General features: G+C 42.3%; 1 protein-coding gene across 1 annotated transcript; it reads right to left on the reverse strand.

Moving 5' to 3' along the window:
* Window positions 1–238: 238 nt before the first annotated feature.
* Window positions 239–16943, reverse strand: LOC122493344 (ATPase PAAT-like). The gene is made up of 6 exons (XM_043597784.1): window positions 16569–16943; window positions 15770–15976; window positions 14037–14106; window positions 10087–10293; window positions 2534–2988; window positions 239–766 (listed from the first exon to the last, which is right to left on the reverse strand). Exons 1-6 carry the CDS (start codon window positions 16730–16732, stop codon window positions 532–534), a joined length of 1338 nt encoding a protein of 445 aa, XP_043453719.1. The 5' UTR covers window positions 16733–16943; the 3' UTR covers window positions 239–531.
* Window positions 16944–17755: the final 812 nt, after the last annotated feature.

A 17755-nucleotide genomic window follows, 5' to 3' on the forward strand; every position in this document is an offset into this window, starting at 1 on the left:
ACTTCAGCCAGGTCACGATCTTGCGGTCCGTGAGTTCGAGCCCCGCGTCGGGCTCTGGGCTGATGGCTCAGAGCCTGGAGCCTGTTTCCGATTCTGTGTCTCCCTCTCTCTGCCCCTCCCCCGTTCATGCTCTGTCTCTCTCTGTCCCAAAAATAAATAAACGTTGAAAAAAAAAAAAAATATTAAAAAAAAAAAAATGTACTTCTATCAAAAACATTATACAACACAGACTCATGGATTGCATTAAAAATCCTTAACATGTTTCAACACTGAAGCCAGAAACACACATACATTTCTGTCAGAGTGAACAAGACTGTAAACAAAAATAATTTATAACCCTATCGTGTTGTTAAATCTTAGCGCACAGTACCGGATTCACAGTAACAAGGAGAGCTAAAATGAACACTGAGGTCACCGTACGTCAGATGGTGATCCTCAAATGCCATTAAATACTTGCCTTGAACTTGTGGGGTTTTGGCTTTCTAATAAATACGTAATAAATATCTGTAGCGCACGGTCCGTGTCGAGCACTTATCTTTCTCCGTTTGAAAGTCTTTCCCCAGAGTCCCACTGTCGGAGGGCCATCCCGGCGGGTGGGGGGCAGGGACTCTGCAGCACGTCCATCAACAAAGCCATCTTTGTATCTATGTGCTTCTGCAGTTTATGTATCCGCTGATCAATGTAGTCCACAAGCTTCTTTTCCATCAGTTCCATATTTTTAGTAAGGACCTTTTCCAAGTAGGAGCACACAGGCTGCTCTTCCGTGCTACAAATAAATTAAAACACACACACACACAATATAACAATGATTCCTGATGTCATCACAAAAGCAACCAAACTCTACTAAAACAAGCAGCCAACACACATTGCCGAAATCTGCCTCCACAGCTGTGCTGTCTTCGTACAACATATTTCCAGGTTCCAAAAATACACATGGAACAGGCAACCACGACCCTGAGTGCCCAAAGTATTCTGAATCTTTAATTCTTTAACCATCTAAGCATACAACTGAAATGAGAATATAAAAATGAAGAGAATTTCTACCCTCAAAGAAGAAATCTTTATAAAAGGTCTGGAATCAGCAAGTTGTTTAACACTCCTGACACTGGGGAACAGTGAGTGGCTCAACTGGTTGGGTGTCCGACTTCAGCCTAGATCATGATCTCACCGTTCCGGAGTTCAAGCACTGCATCAGGCTCTGTGCTGACAGCTCAGAGCCTGTTTCAAGATCTGCGTCTCCCTCTCTCTCTCTGCCCCTCCCCCACTCGCACTCTGTGTCTCTCTCTCAAAAATAAATACTTAAATAAAGTCATACAGTCGCGCATATACTAAAAATACAAAGTCCATAATTTTCTGGAATGTCCTTCATTACGATGATTTGTAACTTTTTATGTAAAAACACATCTATCACCCTGCACCAAATGTTCCTTCCCAGAACACTCTCTTCTTTGTGAAGACTACATAACCCCCGCAACTATCCTAACTTGGCATCCAAGAAAATTCTTTTCCTTTCTCTATAAAATTTTGAAAAAGGTTAGCTCATTTCACATTGACAGAGCTGAGAGGAATGGAGACATTCAATCTCACCTGGCCCCAGAGCAGTTTTTAATCTCAACTTAATTTTTTTTGGTTTGCTTTGTTTGGTTTTGTTTGTTTAGCCACATCACATACCAACTAGAGTTCACTGATGTAATCTATCAACAACTAAAGAATAATGGTTTTTCTCCTTACCGAGAATCCTTACTAAAAAATATTACTAAGTAATAAATATCCTTACTGAAAACCATACTTTTTTTCCAATAACTTGCTAAACTCCTCAAATTTCAATGCTATTGGAGACTTTAAGAAAATTTCAACCAATAAAACTACCTCATTTTACATGTGAAAAAAATCTAAGCCACAAGATTTAACCAGTAAGGCAAAAGAGTTAAGCCAGAACTATGACCAGAGTCATGAATTTCAGTCTAGCGCAATATCCTGACACATTACATCAACATGAAGGATGGGGAAACATACCAAATACTTAGCCACCCATTCATCACACCAAGGCTGCAAAAAAATTAGAATTATGAGATCAGCAGATAAGGGTCTGTACACTATAAACGATTATAAGCTTCAAAATGTCATTGATGACCAGACTAAAATTAGCCTATGGCAAACAAGATCTACAAAGAAAATCTACTATGATGACTCAGTGATTATAATCAGGCACAAATGTTTATATTATGGTTTCCACGGCCCCTCCCCATTTATACAGATAACTTTCTACTCCAACCCTTATTTGATGCTTGTACCCCTTCCATAAAATGCCTAAGAAGTGATCAACATCTTCAGTTTTAGACCCCTCTTTAAAAGTAATCCATTCTCCCCTACAGAATATTTATTCCCTATAAGTATGTTAATGTGTAAAATGCAGAAGCTGCTAAAATGACCTCGGGAAACATTTTCAGGCAGTAGTTAGTGAAACGAATGTTTTCTTCCAACTGATTCTTCCACCTATGAAATCTAAATCACACTTGCCTTAAATACTTACGCAACACCAGTAATGTCTCCACCAGCCTTAGGGACGGTTTCCTGCCACTTGGTGTTACGTCCCACGCGGAGATGGCTAACTTGACTACATAAACTCTGGAGAAAAGGCAGCAAGTCAGAGTTAGGTATATTCGAGTTGTCACTTGCTTTCTTTGGTAGGAGAGAAGAAACTGCATTTTTGAGGTCATTCTCAAGAAGAACATGGCTTGGTGACACAGTTTTATACTCTTGGAGGCTCGTAGCCTTTCCGCCACCGGGTGGCTGCAGACTTTGATCGGTGCAAGCTTTCAAGTCTTCAGTCACGTTTCCAGAGGTCAAGCCGGTTCTGAAAGGAAAAGGCGTGGACGGGGACTTGTCTAAGGCCCCCGAAGTAGATGATGACTGCAGGTCAATCCCACGTCTGTAGCCAGGATTTCCCAAAACCGACTGAAGCTGCTCGCCAACGGGAATACGATTCTGAGCAAGGTAAAGAAATACACGTCTCTGTTAACAGTCATGACAGCTAACTTTGGGGGTAATGACTGTGAGGCAGGCAACGTGCATTCTTTCATTTGACCCTCAAAACGTCCACACGAAGCAGGCTACGATTACTACCCCCATATTGAGTTGAGGAGACCCAGGCTAAAGGTCACTTGTCTACAGTAACACAACTAGTTAAGTGGCAGAACCGGGCATGAACCTGGGCCACCTAACTCCACAGTCCAGGCTTTTAATGATTTCTCCCTAAAGGAAATATTAAATATTACCATGCTTGGTAAAACTGCATTAACATTCACGTCTCCGCTACAAAGGCCTCCTTAATTTACGGTAATAAAATATACTACTCAACTGAGTCACGATAATTGATAGTTTTCTTAGAATTGAGTATCATCCATCAAGTTTCACATATAATAAGCTAACCTAAGGAAATCTACTACTAGCTTATCACAAAAGACACGCCAGATAGCTTACATGCTCTAAGGTACTGATGATGTTCCATCGGTACATTTGTGACGTCTACAATGACTAAAATGAGCAAACTTTTTGGCTATGTCTGCCTTAATGATTTGCGGCCTCAACTGGACTGGTGCTATATTATTTCATGACAAGATCCTGGCTCACTTCTGTGATGAGGTTACATGATCTCCCATACAGGGCCTGTTTGTGCCGCACTCTTGGATTCTTCCTCAAGAGAAGAGCAGAACTACCTCTAGCGGACTTGACTCTTAAGTTTTAGGGCTCTATCCTAAATTCAAAATACAGAACTCTATTACACACTCTTATCGGGGGTATCATCTCATACTTACTGTTGCTCAATACCCGGTGAAAGAGAATGAGAAAAGTATTATTAAGGTTAGCTAAAGAAACTCAGTATATACATCTTCCAGATATTCTAAAAAAATGATTCCTGGATCATGCCAACCCCAAACTCAATTCAGTCAACAAATATTTACCAGAAATTGACTTTGTGTTTCAGGCATAGGAAATGAGACAGTGAACAAAACCAATGAAAATCACCGACATGTGGAACCTATAAGGGAGTAGGAAACAATGGAAGGAAGGAAGGGAGAAAGGAAGACAATATATCATGTGGACAGAGACAGTGATAAATACTTAGGGATAAACAATGCAGGAAAGGGGAATAATGAAAGCCAGAGAAGATGTAGGAGTAGGGGAGTCTCCACAGAACTTCTGTTACTGAAGTGAAGAAATACTCTGGAAAGAAATGTGTTCTTCTATTCAATCCAAGTTTTGAATAAGCCTTAAATTAAATTATTTCAAGAAGATGAACTGTATACAATTATGTTATATAACTAAATGCATATTATATATACAAATTATGTGTAAGTTTTATATAAATTTGTATATAATTGCATGTAATTATATGCAATATAATTTTTCTATATTTTGTATAGAATTACATACATATTATATATATAGCATACAATTATACAAATGTATATATATAAATTACGTATGTAATTCTATACAAAATTTTTAAAGTAAACAACTCTCCTCTGATGGAAACGAGCTTTACTCAATCATGATGACAAAGCTAAATGATTTTTGGTAGCACTATAACAGAGCAAAAATACCTTAATGACAGAAAATTGAAAAGTCTACATAAACAGCAGTGAAATCAACGTCAAAATTGCATATGACAATTACTTTGGCAGAAATGTTAATTATAAAAATCCAAATGTTAATAAGGTATTTGCTATGCAAGGTTTTCTTTTCTGATATATCAAATTTTGATTATAAGAAATTCACTGATTATAAAAATTCATATTTTTTTCAAATAAAAGCTCTTTAGGTGATTTACCTTTCCTTTTTGTATTAACTATCAAGGAATTCAGAGGTAAGTCTATGTGGCAGTGCAATAAATAAACAAATTTTAAGTGCTAGTGGCTATTCTATTTCCTGTCGTTTGATTTCACTGAATTCTTAATTTTCTTGTACATTGGCCTTACAAGGTACAACAAGCCCTTTTAAAAGCAGGCAGAAGGGGGTGCCTGGGTGGCTCAGTCGGTTAAGTGTCCCAACTTCAGCTCAGGTCATGATCTCATGGTTCATGAGTTTGAGCCCCGCGTCAGGCTCTGTGCTGACAGCTCAGAGCCTGGAGCCTGCTTCGGATTCTGTGTCTCCCTCTCTCTCTGCCCCTCCCCTGCTCATGCTCTCTCTCTCTCTCTCTCCCTCTCTCTCTCTCTCTCTCAGAAATAAACATTAAAAAAAATTTTTTAAAGCAGGCAGAGGGATATGTATGAAATAATTTCTAACAATGGATCCATGTCATGTTATATGGAAAACAGAGTAGCCTAAAAGAACATGAAAGCATTCATGTAGAATTATGTCTATACGTATATATGAATATGCAAAAAAACTATTGTGTATACATAACTTCATATATGCACATGTATATACCTCCAGGCTTGTGAAAAGTTGTTTATCTCTGAATATCCTGTCAGATATCTGAAAGGATTGACTAACTTTAGTTATCACCTTGAAAAAGCAAGAAAAAAAGATATTTGTATTTCAAAGGTGAGAAAAGTAAACCGTGTAAATCTTGCACACCTGAATTTGTTCTTCGAGGAAATGGGGCACACCCTTTCACTCAGATAACATTAAATGAAAACTACATGCTAGGGCACTTTGATATAGTATCCCATTCGATTTTTCCAAACGGTAAAGCAAAAACAAATCAAAGCCAGCAAATTTGAACTTCAAATGTAATGAAATAAAATACGACTTTAATAAAACTTTCAAGAACACAAGCAACCCCATAGCCCAGGTGAAGCAGGGAGAGGCGTAGGACTCCTAACAAAGCTTCCCAGGTTGTTTCTTTCCCCTTCAGGACAGGCCCTGCCCAAATTAATGTAGGAAGGTGTGTGCGGTTATACAACTTCCATAGAAGGAATAGTTTTGGTCATGAAACATCCCTACTTCATTTATTTATTTTTTAAGATTTTATTTTTAAGTCATCTCTACACCTAACATGGGGCTTGAGCTTATAACCTGAGATCAAGAGTCGCATGGCTCTACCAGCTAAGCCAGCCAGGAGCCCCAAAATATCCCTCCTTTATACTCAACAAATAGTTGATACATGACAATAGCTTACATGACATTTTCCCGGGAGACATTCCATAGACTCTGGTTTGTTAATAATATGCAATCCTAGAAATCCAGGTATATCATGTAAGAATCATCCCATAAATAGAGCCTCTTCACTTGGAAGAAGTCTTTTATTAGCATGTTTAAAAGAAGATTTAACTGGATCACTTTTTGTCTTCCCCAAATGTCCTCATATACAATGATTTAGTGGGGGGAGGGGGGAGGGCACAGCATGTGTGTTGGATGGAAGGACGTGCACATATTTCTACAAGTACAGAAAACTCCAGGATACACACCAGGCAGGGAACAGAAATGAGAGCTGGGAAAGCACTTTTATGATTTACTTAATGCACTTTTTGTTTAATAATATAAATTATTGTCCAATTGGCTAAAATACAGTGTGTAAAGTGTGCTGTTGGTTTTTGGGGTAGATTCACGTGGTTCATCGCTTACCTACAACACCCAGTGCTCATCCCAACAAGTGCCCTCCTCAATGCCCGTCACCCATTTTCCCCTTTCCCCCACTCCCATCCACTCTCAGTTTGTTCTCTGTATTTAAGAGTTTCTTATGGTTTGCCTTACTTAATTTACTTCTGAACAGATTGAAATTCAAGGCAAAGAAAACATGTATCTTTGGAATTAAAGAAAACTTAAAGACATGGCCAAAAAAAATCTATTATCCATGTTATCCCTTTTTCCAAAGCTAAGTTTTGAAAACATAAAAATTGGTCCATGAGCTGACTTTAATTCCTTAACCCTCTCTGATGTTTCCAAAGTCTTGCACACACAAAAAAATTTCTTCTTGTTTTTACATTTTCAATCTCTGTCTCCATAGAATCCTTGTCCTCAACCATTTGTTTTTAAAATATACTATGCATAAGACTCACCAGAGGATGCCTGCTTGAAATACTGATTCCTGGAAACCACCTTCAGAGTTTCAGGTCACCGGCGACAGCCAGTAATCTGTATTTTATAAATATCACAAGGAATTCTGATACAGGCAAGTTCCTTATCTCTACCATTCTTCAAACAAACCCATATTACCCTGGGACCTCAACATTCCAACTACCCCCATTTAGTGCCTAATCCCTCAAAATCTGGTTTCCACCTCATGGTTATTCAAACTGACCCCTGAAGATCTCTAAGGAGTACTCAGTTGATAATCCAAATCCTATATATCGTATACTTATCTGAAGCCTTAATCAAGACAGACCAGGTGCCTGTTCACATGAAGCTTACATTTTAATGAGATAGACCAATATATAAATAACAACAAAATGATCAAGAAGGCTCTGATGCAAATATGATACAGATTTGGAGGAAAAAGCTATTTTAATTATTTAGTTTTCAGTTTAATTTTTATTCATTTTGAAAGAGAGAGAGAGGGAGGGAGAGTGTACACGCACGGGGAAGAAGTGGAGAGAGAGGGAGAGAATCCCAAGCAGGCTTCATGCTCTCAGCACGGAGCCCGATGTGGGGCTTGAACTCACGAACCATGAGGTCATGACCTGAGCCAAAATCAAGAGTCAGACGCTTAACTGACTGAGCCACCCAGGTGCCTGGAAAAGGCTATTTTAAACTGGTAGTTGGGGAAGGTCACAATAAGGATGTAACATTTAAGCTGGTATCTTAATAAAAAGAAAAAGCCAGATTTGCCAAGGTCTAGGGAAAGGGCTTCTGGAGAAAGAGAAAAGTTAAGAGTGCGAAGGTCCCGAACACTTCTGAGTATCTGAGGAATACACACATCAGCATGTCTGGAGCAAGGTGTCCAAGGAAGATTTGTAGGAAGGAGATGAGGTTGAGGAGTCCAAGACGGCCCAGATCTTAGATGCCAAGGTAAAGAATCTGGGTTAATTCTGAGTGTGAGAGAAGCAGTCAGAGGGCTTTACACAGGGGGAAGGACGAGTCTGATTTACCCTTTGAGATTATTCTGCTTGCCCTGTGGAGCATGGACTGTGGTGGAGCAGGAGGCCCAGTCAGAGACTTCCTGCGGCATCAAGGTGAGATAACGGTACAGGAGAAAGAAAAGTATGAACCTGGTATTTTTTTGAACCCCTCCTTTCCAAGGTTCCTGTGATCACCATCAACTTTGCTAGTCTCCCTTTCTTGCCCATTGTGTCGGTGACACCTGTACTAAATGAATATTGGTTGAGAAGCCTCGCTGGCTCAGTCAGTTAAGCATCCGACTTTGGCTCAGGTCATGATCTCATGGCTCATGGGTTCGAGCCCTGCACTGGGATCTGTGCTGTCGGCATGGAACCCGCTTCGGATCCTCTGTCTCCCTCTCTCTCTGCCCCTCCCCCAGCTGCATTCTCTCTCTGTCTCTCTCTCCAAATAAATAAACTTTAAAAAAATAAATAAATTACTATTGGTAAATCTCGCGAGAAACGCACAAGTTGCTTATTATACTATTTGTTTTAAACTTTCCCATGAATCCTATGATCTTAGCAGTATTATCACTTAGATTTTGAACCTGGGGAAATTTATGTCAAAAAGATGAAGCAACACCAATAGCACAAGTACAAATGTCAGCACCAGAACCTGCCATCAGGTCTCCTGACATCAGGTCTTTCCTGCTGCTACTCGGTCGCACCGCTGGTCTTCCGCTCTCCTATTCCTTTTCCCTCTCCCTGTGTCCTTCCCAAACACAGCTACTCCTCATGGACCCTTCTTCCTTGCTCTGGCTCTCCCTTCATTTCCTTCCCCACCCTCTGCTGGGGTGCCCCTCGCAAACCTCCCTTCTGCTTCCCGCCACAGGCACTGTTGGATTCACACCCATGACTCAATACTCCCCAAATCAAACTTCCTTTCTCCCAAGTAGCCTCCTCCCTTGGGTTCCATTTATACTGTTGGGAGCCCCATCTTCAAGACCTCAATTTCACTTTTAACTCTTGTATCTTTCTCCAGCGACACCAATATCAAGTTAGCTGTCAAGCCCTGACGGCACCGTCACCTTAGCAACTCACAACCCAGCATCAGGTTATACGTCCAATTTCAGACCCTCCTTAACTCCCACCTGGATGAGGGCAGGAACAGGCAGCTGCTCCCCTTGGGGTCCCACATCCTACTGATTCACCGTACCCTCTCATTCCTCTTATGTATAGCTCTGGGTTCGAATTTCCCAAAACACAGGCAAAACCACCTATGAACTTTTAAGACAGCATTCAAAGCCCCCTATGATCCGGCCCCAAGCCCAACTCCCTCTACCACTTCTTCACCCCAGAGAAGTGAACTTCTATCCATTTCCTTGCTATATCCCGTTCCTTCTAGCGCTGAAGAGTTAATCCATGTTATTTTCTCTCCCAAACCGCATCCCTCCAAATTTACTTGCCTGGTCCCCTCCTTCTTTTCTAAAGGCCTAGATAAAATGAGACTATAAAGATCCTTAAAGATAGGCTACAGACTAATCTTTGAACTTTCTAAAGTGCTCAAAACACTGCCTCACTCACTGAGAGGGTGCTTAATAAATATTTGCTGAATGAATGAGTAAATTCATGGAAAACTGTGAAGATATGTAACAAAAATATTTTGGAAGAGGGTAAGTCCATAAAATGTTATTTTACAAAAGTAAATAAAGGTACGCATTAAATCAATGTCTTTTCAAAACATTAAATCAGGGGCGCCTGGGTGGCGCAGTCGGTTAAGCGTCCGACTTCAGCCAGGTCATGATCTCGCGGTCCGGGAGTTCGAGCCCCGCATCGGGCTCTGGGCTGATGGCTCGGAGCCTGGAGCCTGTTTCCGATTCTGTGTCTCCCTCTCTCTCTGCCCCTCCCCCGTTCATGCTCTGTCTCTCTCTGTCCCAAAAATAAATAAAAAATGTTGAAAAAAAATTAAAAAAAAAAAAAAAACAAAAAAAACATTAAATCAATCTTTTTCAAAGAAAAAGCCACATCAATACATGTCCTTAAAAAAGCCACCTTTTTGAAATTTTTAACGGTTATCTGGAGAAAATGCATTTCTACCTACCTGCTGCTGAAATCTAACCATATCCATCAGTTGCTGAGCTCCAGGTGACAACTTTGACCCCATGGACTCCATGATAGTCTGGACCCTCCAGAGGTCTATCCTTGATCCTAGAGCAGGAGAGCTTGTTGAAGAACTGGCTGAAACCCGCCTCATGTGTACCACAACTTTACTGATGAACACACACTGCTTTTCACCAAAGGAGAGCAACTGTTACAAAACAAAGACGTTCCAGAAAATAATGATATTAAACAGTAATCGCTATTCAAGGTGACTTTTTAACATAAACTAGCAACAGTGATGTATTTAAGAAAACAAAACATTAAATACATTTTCATTTTTTAAAGTTTTCCTGAAAATTGTAGTGGTCAGCACTTCTAATTTATTATCAGGCTCATAGGAACTATTTATATAAAACAGTATCATTTGAGGGGTGTCTGGGTGGCTCAGGGTAAGCATCCAACTTCACCTCAGGTCATGATCTCACGGTTTATGAGTTCAAGCCCCGCATCCGGCTTTCTGTTGTCACCATGGAGCCTGCCTCAGATCCCCTCTCTCTCTCTCTTTCTGCCCCTCTCCCATTCTCTCTCTCAAAAATAAATAAACATTAAAAAAAAAAAGATATCATTTCAAACTGAAAAAATATACAGAATAGCCAAAAGGGACTATAATAAAGTTCCATTCACTTAAATTAATGAATAAAAATAAACTATGCCAATCTGAGAATTTAACATAGCACAGCTAGCTATAATACTATTTAATACAAAAGCACTTCCAAAGTATTTACTGAAATCCTAAAAATAAGTCAGTCTCTTAGAATTTAGAATTATAAGGGAAAGTTAAAATGGTCTAACATAACCTGCTAGTTCACACACAAAAATGATGAGGTCAGGGGTGATTTTCTGACTTGTCAAAGGGCTACCCAAATTAGTAAGAGCAAGCTTGGAACACAGCCCTTCTGGCTTCTCTAGTAGCATCCTGCTCAACACTTTATGCTGCCTCATTTCATCCATGTTTCTGAACCAAAAGACATTTTATGTGTGATATGGACAACACAGTAGCACGTGGAAAGGAAACAGAATCAGACAGAACTGGGTTCCATGATGACTCTACTTAGAGCCTGTGTGACCCTGGGAAAAGGCGAAAACCTGAATCAGGAATAAAATGAGGGAAGGTAATAACAATGATTTCACATGTTTGTTATGAAGATTAGGTGTTAAAGTTCCCAGTACCTACCACTGAGTAAGTGCTCAAAAATATGCATCAGGAACCATTAACTTTCATAGGTTATTGCTCCAGAATAAGCTCTAGTAGGTGTAGGATCTCTCTAAATCAACCTAGCCTTTGCACTCCCACAGTTTCCAAAGAACAGTTACAAAAAGCACTTACCTTCAGAGACACACATAAAACCACATGTAACATAAAAACACAAGTGAAACCAGACCCATGATCCAAGCACTTTGGGTGTGGCAGCAAAGAGGTGGACTGTCCTCAACAATCAAGGAATCTCCCCATTAAATTTCTACACCTACCCTCTAACCTCCCTACTATCCCTTTTCTGCTTTTTCACCCTCATTGCCCGACCACTGAATATGGGACACATTTTACTCATTGAGTTGGCTTATAATCTATCTCATTACACTAGAATGTAAGCAACATAAGGGCAGTCATTCATTGTATTACTGCTAATTCCTACATGCCTCACACAGTATCTAACATCAGCAGGCATTCAAATACTTGAATGAAGGAATCACTTTAAATAAATCTGAAAGTTATTAATATATACTAAATAAAACAATATCTTGGAATAATCAGTTCTGTTAATTTGCCACCAGCAGATAATGAAATTACTTATTTTGTCTTATTCTAAAGTCTTGTAACCCTGTATAAAGTAATGTGGAGACAAAAAGATTGCAAGTGTTTATTTCCTTTTTACAAAATTTAAAAACACAGGGAGCCTGCATGGCTCAGTCAGTTAAGCATCTGACTTCAGCTCAGGTCATGATCTCATGGTTCACAAATCCGTGCCTCGCATCAGGCTCTGGAGCCTGAGCCTGGAGCCTGCTTCGGATTCTGTGTCTCCCTCTCTCTCTGCCCCTCCCCAACTTGCACGCACACTCTCTCTCAAAAATAAACATTAAAAAAAAATTTTTTTTAAGTATCTTTATAGAGATATAATCCACATGCCAAACAATCGAGTTAAAGCGTACAATTCAGTGGATTTTAGTATATTCATAGAGTTGTGTAACCTTTGCAATTTTAGAACATCACTCCAAAAAGTAGCCCTTTACCCACTGCCAGTCACTTCCCATCCCACCAAGTCCCCCAACCCTAGCCAACAACTAATCTTTAGTCTCTATGCATCTGCCTATTCCAGACCTTATATATATATACATACATATATATTCCATATATATATGTGTAATCACACATACATATATTCCATATATATACATGTATATATACATATATATTCCATATATATATATGGAATCACACAAATATACATATATATATTTATGGAATCACACATATATATATTTATGGAATCACACAAATATATATACATATATTTATGGAATCACAAATATATATATATTTATAGAATCACACAAATATATATATATATTTATGGAATCACACAAATCTATCTATATATATATATTTATGGAATCACACAAATCTATATATATATAGATTTATAGAATCACACAAATACATATATGTATATATTGTGTGATTCCATAAGTATATATATACATATATATATATGTAAGTATATATATACTTATGGAATCACACAATATATGGCCCCAAATTCTTTCACACAGTATAATGTTTCAAGGTTCACCCGTGTCTGTAGTATGTTTCAGTAATTCAATGCTTTTTATGACTAAATACTTTCCCATTGTGTGGGTATACTATACCATATTTTCATTACATTCATTAGGTGACAGACAGTTGGGTTGTTTTCTTTGTAAGCTGTTAGCTATCAGGAATGATGATGATGAACATTCATGTAATACCAAGGAGGGTTTTTTTTTTAGTCCTCTAATTTTTATTTATTTAAAAAAGTTTTTTTAATGTTTATTACTTTTGAGTGAGAGACAGAGACGAGAGAGAGAGAGTGTGTGTGCAAGTGGGGGAGGGCCAGAAAGAGAGGGAGACACAGAATCCAACCAAAGCAGGCTCCAGACTCTGAGCTGTCAGCACAGAGCCCGACGTGGGGCTCAAAAATCACGAACTGTGAGATCATGAGCCAAAGTTGGATGCTTAACCAACTGAGTCTCCTAAGGTATCCCTATTTATTTATTTTTGAGAGGCAGAGAAAGAGAGAGAGAGAGAGAGAGAGGAAAGAGAGAGAGAGAGAGAGAGAACACACACGGGTGAGCAGGCAGAGGGGCAGACAGAGAAGAAGAGAGAGAATCCCAAGCAGGCTCTGTGCTGTCAGTGCAGAGTCCGGCTTGGGGCTCAATTCCACAAACCATGAGATCATGACATGAGTCAAAATCAAGTCAGACACTTAACCAACTGAGCCACCCAGGTGCCGTTTAGGTCCTCTAATTCATCCATGAGGTACTTCCAAAGAAAGAGATTTGGCGAGGGTCACTTAACTAGTCAACAAAGCAGAATTAATATCCTGGGCCTACGGACTCCGGTTTGGTACTTTTTCTAGGCTCTAGTTTTCACTTCTGTATTTTTCATACTTAAGACATCACTCCAAATCCCTGATTTTTGGATGCTCTTCTCTAAACTTCTCTAATTCCCTTCCACCTTTCTTGATATAATGAAACCAAAACTGCTTGCAGTTATCATGACACCATATTTTTATATATAAAGACAACCAGGAACAAAGGTAGATGAAGCATATTACGAAACCAACAGAAAAGAAGCACAAATTACACAAACCCATTTGCAGTTGGCAACTTAGTTAAAATTTAGTGATGACTTACCTTTATTTTACAAGCATGGCTGGAAGACTCCAATTTTAAATATTTTTTGTAGAAAATAATTTCGTGCTCACTAAAAATAAAATTGAAGTTACTTTTACTTTATGATTTTCAATAACCTTAAAAACAAATTGTTTCAAATGAATAAGCAAAAAAAAAAAAATGAAAAAGCAGAATCAGACCTATAAACACAGAACACAAACTGACGGTTGCCAGAGGAATGGGCAAAATGGATGGAAGGGCATAGGAGATACAGGATTCCAGTTACGGAATGAATAAATTATGGAAATAAAAGGTACAGCATAGGGAATATAGCCAACGATACTGTCTGGTAACAGATGGTAGTTACACTTGTGAGCACAGCATAATCTATAAAGATGATGAATCACTATGCTGTATACCTGAAACGATGTAACATTGCACATCAACTATACTCGAATTAAAAAAAAAATTTGTTTTAGTTGTTTCTAAGCCATTACTTAAATCCTGAGATTCAATTAGGGTAGAATCTTTGTAGAAGAACCTAGAGAAAAATCAGGGACCCTGGGGGCCAATGTTGCTTGAGCCACCAAACTTGATTTTGGCCCAGAGTCGTGGAATCAAGCCCCACATCAGGCTCCCTGCTGAGCATGAAGCCCGCTTAAGATTCTCTCACTCTCTTCCACTCTTTCTCTCTCTCTGCCCTTCTCCCCCACTCACATGCTCTCTCTCTCTCTCTCACCAAACATAAAAATAAGTCTTTAAAAAAAAAACCTAGAGAAATAGCAAAGTATAACAGGCTGAATTGTGGGTTACATAGGCTGGGGAGGCACCGTCTTGGGCCTGTCTGCTACTTACAATAGACTTCCTTCCAGAAAAATGTATGCAGTGTTCCAGACTAACTGCCCAATTATCTTTGGAAGAGACACGTTGTACGTCCATGTAGAAAAAAGGCCAAGAAGAAGAATAAGGACTACACTGTAGTCTGCACAGTTTATACAGTCTGACTACCTAGTATGACCCTCTATCTAGTCAGCTCCCTCAATTAGCTCTAAATTTCCACATTTATAAAAATTCAAAAAGGTGACCTAGACTATCTATCTCCAAGATCTTTTATTTTTTTAATTTTTTTTTTTTTTTAACATTTATTCACTTTTTGAGAGACAGAGACAGATGGGATGAGGACGGCAGGGGGCAGAGAGAGGAGACACAGAATCGGAAGCAGGCAGGCTCCAGGCTCTAAGCTGTCAGCACACAGCCCGAAGCGGGACTTGAACTCACGAACTGTGAGATCATGACCTGAGCTGAAGTGGGACGCTCAACCAACTGAGCTACCCAGGCGTCCCAATCTCCAAGATCTCTTAAAAGGAGAAAGTTCTAGGGGCGCCTGGGTGGCGCAGTTGGTTAGGCGTCCGACTTCAGCCAGGTCACGATCTCCCCGTCAGTGAGTTCGAGCCCCGCGTCAGGCTCTGGGCTGATGGCTCGGAGCCTGGAGCGTGTTTCCGATTCTGTGTCTCCCTCTCTCTCTGCCCCTCCCCCATTCATGCTCTGTCTCTCTCTGTCCCAAAAATAAATGAAAAACATTGAAAAAAATTAAAAAAAAAAAAAAAGGAGAAAGTTCTATTCCTGCTGGTATGTTTTTCTCTTCTCTCCCTTAGTGTCTGGCCTCAATGTCAGAGAATCAGTAAATACCACAAACGCTGGGGAAAAACAACACTGCTTGGGGGGGAACACTTCTGCATGAACAAGTTACAAACCTGTTATCCAGATCACTACAAACATTCTTGCCCCTACTGGTTCCACAGTACTCCTCTCCTAAGTATACTTCCATATTTCTTGCGGAACTTAAAATGCCAATAGAAACGATCTCTTCACCTCCGTTAGGGTCGCATCTCAGGTAAAGGAAGCAGGGGTTTTCATCTTGGTCACTGTTGAGGCTTCTTTTCAAAATCACCAGATCTTGGCTGAAAAGAATTGTTCAAACTGTCACACAGTGCACCTGTCTGAACGCTGCTCACGACCCTCCTATTGGGCCACCAGGACTTCTTCTAACTCCCTCCCATTGACCACGGCGGTCCCCGCACCCTCCCAAGCACCCAACAGACGCTCAAGACAGATTCACGAGGAGATGGGCACGCCACCCACCGGGGTTTTCCCCTCTGCTTTCTCCTCGGCTGTGGATTCAAGCCTCTGCAGTCCCTCTCCTTCAACATAAAAAGTTCCCTGGGCACCTACTGTGCGCACAAGAGGGGAGAGCAGAAGGCAACAAAAGGCCAACGCGGCTCTTTCTCATAATTAAGCGGATGGGGATTCTCGACAGTTCGTTTTTCTAACGCCCCCTCGGGTCGACAACAGAGAGGCCTCCGTCGGGTCGCCTGGGGGAGGGAGGCGGACCCCGGGGGCGAGCCGGCGGAGATGCGGGGCCCCCGCAGTCAGGTCCTTCCCGCACCCCGGGCCCCCCACCCTCTCTCCGCTCGGCCCCGCCTCCCCTCCCGGCTCCCCCAGGAGCGCCACCATCCCGGCGCCGCGGCCCCGGTCCCCGCCGGCCCTGCTCACCCCGGGTCAGGCGGCGCCAGCAGCTGCTCCCAGTCCAAGTCCGGGGCGCCGACACCAGCCCGGGTGAGATGGAGACTCCGGGCCAGGGCTCCGCAGGCAGCATCCCAGGAAGAGGCCAGCATCGGGCGGCGAGTCACTCCCGCCTCCTCGGCCCGGGTGTCCATGCTGCAGCCGCCAGCCGAGGCCAACCCCGGAACCTCTCTTCCACCGCTTGCGTTTCCGCCAGAGCAGACGGAGGTGAAAAAGCACAGCGCCTTCCGGCTCGGCAGGCTTCAATTCCAAGACCAGCCGCTCCTTGTCCAGTGGGGAAAGAACCAGGTACCGGAGACGCGCATGCGCGCGCCAGCCAGCTTCAGCAACGCGGTTCCAAGCCTGCCCGGGAAGAGCTCAAGGACAGAGCATGCGCGCCGACGGCCCCGCGGCCTACGAAAGGAGCTGTGCGCAGGCGCGGGGCGAGACTGGCGGGAACGCAGGCGGATCTTTCGACGTTGGTCCGAGGAAGTAGCAGGTGGTGTGGACGACGGTTGTCTGGCCGCCCGGGAGGGTTGGTCCTTCGAGGAGAGTCCATCGTCAGGTAGGAGTGGTGCCGTCGCTGCCGGCGAGCTGGAGGCCCTGCTGCCGAGCCTCGCTGTGCCTGCGGTGGACGCCGTGGCCTTCCCGCCGACCGCAGACCCTGGGCGGTGGGTCGGGCCGTGCAGTTGGGGTTTCTTTGACCCCCACGCGGTCCCCCAGCACGTCGTCCCCGCGGGCGGCGGGTGCGTGGATGCCGGCAGCTTGGCTTTAGCAGGCGGAGGTTTGCACGGTGTCACCGGGCTGCAGTGCAGCCGGGGCGCCGTCCGGACGTCGCCCTGTCGGTGAGCCGCTGGCGCCAGGGCGGGACGGCGGCGGGGTGACGTGGCGCCCTCCAGCCTCGGCGCTGGAGGGGAGGTGTGGAAAGCGGCCAGAGGGGCGGCGGTGGCTGTGAGCAGAAACCTGTCCCGAGCAGAAGTGGGACCCCAGTGCTGGTGGAGTGACATCTGAGCTGGGACTTGAAGGACCTTTAAGCTTTGATTCCGGGAAAAAGGAGCTGATGGAACTTTCTAGTTGCCCCATGGGATAGGAAGGTAACTAGTGCCTCCCCACCACCTCCACCCATCCTCTTCCTGGAAAGGCTTGTGCAGGTGAGTTTTTCATTTTTTGAAAGCAAA

Source organism: Prionailurus bengalensis, chromosome D2 (genome assembly GCF_016509475.1).
Source record: "Prionailurus bengalensis isolate Pbe53 chromosome D2, Fcat_Pben_1.1_paternal_pri, whole genome shotgun sequence".
NCBI classification, from domain to species: domain Eukaryota; kingdom Metazoa; phylum Chordata; class Mammalia; order Carnivora; family Felidae; genus Prionailurus; species Prionailurus bengalensis.

Coding starts and splice junctions, on each gene's coding strand:
- LOC122493344 (XM_043597784.1), bottom strand. CDS start 16,732: ATGGACACCCGGGCCGAGGAGGCGGGAGTGACTCGCCGCCCGATGCTG. Junction 14,107..15,769: donor TGTAGTGATCTGGATAACAG/GTTTGTAACTTG, acceptor TTTTATTTTTAG/TGAGCACGAAATTATTTTCT. Junction 2,989..10,086: donor TGGTTAGATTTCAGCAGCAG/GTAGGTAGAAAT, acceptor TACCTTGCTCAG/AATCGTATTCCCGTTGGCGA.